We start from the raw sequence: 3,884 nt of genomic DNA on the forward strand, positions 1-3,884 counted from the left end.
GGGAGAAGTTCATAATCATGCCAGAGAAGGTGCAGCCAATCATGCGCTCCAAGAGAGAAGGGTGCTAGGTTCCTACATTAACCCCAATCCTGGGAATTGTGGAAGCAGCATCCAGAAGCCAACCATCCATGCTAATAACTTCGAATTGAAGCCTCAACTCATCACTCTCGTCCAAAACAATTGTTCATTCGGAGGAAGTGTCCAAGAAGACCCTAATCAGCATCTTTCCACATTCCTAAGGATCCGTGATACAGTGAAATCTAATGGTGTTCATCCTAACACCTATAGATTACTACTGTTTCCCTTTTCTCTAAGGGATAAGGCATCTAAATAGCTAGAATCATTTTCCAAGGAAAGCTTGACAACCTAGGAAGATATGGTGAATAGATTCTTAGGAAGGTTCTACCCTCTCCAGAGAGTGAATAGACTGAGGACTGAGGTGCAGACATTCAGACAACAAGATGGTAAAATACTCTATGAAGTATGGGAGAGATTCAAGGATTTGACAAGGAAATGCCCTCCTAATATGTTCAATGAATTGGTGCAATTGCATATCTTCTATGAAGGACTTTCCTATGAACCAAAGAAAGCTGTAGACCACTCTTCTGGAGGTTCCCTCAACAAGAAGAAGACTATTGAAGAAGCCATTGATGTCATAGAAACAGTGGCTGACAATGAGTATTTTTATGCCTCAGACAGAAGTAACCACAGAGGAGTGATGGAGCTAAACCACATGGATGCAATCTTGGCCCACAACAAGATGATTACCAAGCAACTGGCTGATTTAACCAAGCAAATGGAGAAGAATCAAGCTGCGGCCATCCATATTCAACCATCACCTCAAGTAGAGTTGGACACAGAGGAAGGAGTTGATTGGGAACAAGCCAACTACATTGGGAACTCATCCAGGCAAGCTCGTGATCCATATTCTAAGACTTATAACCCTGGTTGGAAGAACCATCCAAACTTTGGGTGGAGAAACCAACAAAACCAAAGTCAAGATCAGAAACCTCATAATCCCAACCAGTACACCTACCAACATATCCAATCCAAGATTATATCAACACCCATACAATAACTATTTGCAGCCACCATATCAAGCCCAAAATAACCAACCTCAACATCCAATTCCCAATCCACCATCTGAGGACAGGCTATCCGACTTGAAGCTATGCTCACCAATCTTTGCAAGGAAGTCCAAGGCAACAGAAATTTCAAGGAAGAAGTGAGGAGTAGTATGAAAAGCAGAGGAGAGACCATTAAGAAGCTTGAATCTCAAGTAGGACACCTCTCTCAGCAGATTCATAAGTCCACTGATAGTTTTCCAAGTGACACTGAGAAAAATCCAAGAGGGGAAATGAAGAATGTAAAATGGGAAGAGTGTAAGGCAATCACTCTTAAAAATGAAGAAATGCTGGAAGAAGATACTAGCAAGCCAACAGAGCACAGCCAAGGAAGTTTCCAGGGAAACTTGGAGGAGAAAGAACAAGGGAATGAACCTGTACAAGGGAAAGAACCAAAAAAGGAGGAAACCCTGAAACCTTATGTGCCAAAGGCACCATTCCCTCAGAGACTCAAGGGTGGTGAGAAGGAGAAAACATACACTAGATTCCTGGACATATTTAAGTCTCTTCATGTCAATACCCCTTTTCTTGAAGCCCTCCAACATATGCCTGCCTACATTAAATGTATAAAGGAGCTGCTAGCTAAGAAGAGCACCTTGAAGGGGGGACAAACAGTGGTGATAAATAAGGAATGTAATGCCCTCGTCCAGAAGGACTTGCCCACAAAGAAAAAGGATCCAGAAAGTTTTCACATCCCATGCGTTATAAGGGATACAATGATTGACAAAGGATTCTGTGATTTGGGGGCAAACATAAATCTCATGCCTCTATATCTCATGAGAAGGCTGCAAATTAATGAGCTAAGACCCACATATGTAATCCTTCAACTGGCTGACAAGACTCAGAAACAAGCAGTAGGAGTAGTGGAAAATGTACTGGTAAAGGTTGGGAAGTACTTCCTCCCCATAAACTTTGTTGTTCTGGACATGGAGGAAAGCTACCTCCATCCAATCATTCTAGGGAGACCATTTTTAGCCACTGCTAGAGCGCTCATAGATGTAGAACAAGGGGAGTTAATACTGAGAATACATGACGAACATCTCACCTTCCATGTTTTCAAGCCTACACCTGAATCTGAGCCATAAACCAAAGAGTTGAAGGATGATCACAGCAAAATAAGCCTGGAAGAAAGCGACAGTGAACCTCAAGCAGAACCCCTGGAACCATTCTTGGTAGAAAAATAAGAAGCACAAGAGATACAACAACCAAGGAAGCTCAAGGATGAATTGAAGCCACAAGAATCAGAAAAAAACAGCTAACAAGGATAGTCCTAACATGAGAGTCACTGGAATACTACTGGAAGAAGAGAAAAGAGTTGGAAAGAAATTGCCAAGGGGATGGAGAAACAGGAAGATTCCTACAGAAGGTTTTTCTTCTGGAGACAAGGTGATATCAATCCACCATCCACCAATCCCACCCCATCTTCCAACCATTCCATCTCAGTTACTTCAAGTGTTCACAATCAGAAAGGTCTTTTCCTTGGAGCATTTGGAGATTATCAAGGAATCAAATGGGGACAGTTTCATAGTGAGAGGAGAGGACCTCAGACACTACAATCCTCCATGACAAAGACCAACCGTCAAGCTAGTGACGTTAAAGAAGCGCTCCATGGGAGGCAGCCCATGCTTTAGTTTCTTGCTTTTATCTCTTTTATGTGAATAATCAATGGTTCCTTAACATGAATTCAAGCTCTCAGGAACAAATTTGACATCCACAAGTAACATTTTGGAGCATATGATCCATCTCTAAGTTTGGTGTGCCTAAAGGTACCCTAAGATGGCTTTCAAAAATAATGATCATACAGTCATCTTGGGACATATACTTAAGCACCTTCTTGAAGTATATAACCAAAAAGTGGGTTGGGTATCACATACATGCTATGATCACAATTAAAGAGAGTCAAACTTGTTTTTAAGTCTTGAATTCCATGAGAAGTACAACCATGTTTTATTTCATTTTTTGAGTTCATGTCTAAAGATAGAAAATAAAGTGTTTCTTATGATAACTTAATCAAAGGTGACAAGAATTTTGTCAAGCTTACAATGACATTACTTGGTGGAAAACATTTTTTTAGTGTACACTTACTTAGGATAATTCACTAAATCCATGAGATTTGCACTCTAGAACGTGAATTAATCCTTTAAGCCACATTGCCAAACACTAAGTTTGGTGTCCACCAAGGATGTACATATGCATACTAAAGTCACGGCTAGCATTGTTTCATGAGAAACACTTAACTATTTTTTTTTTCAAAATTTCAAATTTTAGTTACCACCTTTGTTACTTTTGTCTCCAAGTGTAAGGTGTTGATGTTTTTATCTTGTTATGATGAATAGGTACATGGAAAAGGAGATTGATGGAGAGGACAACTCAAGGAAGTGGCACGACTATTTTTGTGCTGAAAAGGAAAGTCACATGTCCTTGAAAGAGTTCCTTGGGAAGAAAAATTCTGCACATTGGGTGGTTAGGTGTACCCTCCTTTAATGACCGAACCTATCCCCCAATGAAGAGGCAATCTTTGTCCTTACTCCATGTTACATGCAAGCCATCCATTTTTACCATAACAAGTGCATCCCCACCATTCATTTTTCATTGAATCTTGCTATAAAAGGGACCCCATGATGGCTGAGTTTCACAAACCAAGCCATATAGTTCACTTCTTGCAATCCTTTGTTATTCCAAGTTACAACCGTGCCCTCCCCCATTCATATCACTTCTTGTTCTAGTTAGCCATACACTTTGCCTCACCTCCAACTATAC

General features: G+C 40.7%; 1 protein-coding gene across 1 annotated transcript; it reads left to right on the forward strand.

The window, feature by feature from the left end:
- On the forward strand, positions 1,238-2,209 carry LOC107610998. The gene has a single exon (XM_016312966.1). The coding sequence runs from the start codon at positions 1,238-1,240 to the stop codon at positions 2,207-2,209; it is 972 nt and encodes a 323-aa protein (XP_016168452.1).

The sequence above is a fragment of the Arachis ipaensis genome, chromosome B08 (genome assembly GCF_000816755.2).
Source record: "Arachis ipaensis cultivar K30076 chromosome B08, Araip1.1, whole genome shotgun sequence".
NCBI classification, from domain to species: domain Eukaryota; kingdom Viridiplantae; phylum Streptophyta; class Magnoliopsida; order Fabales; family Fabaceae; genus Arachis; species Arachis ipaensis.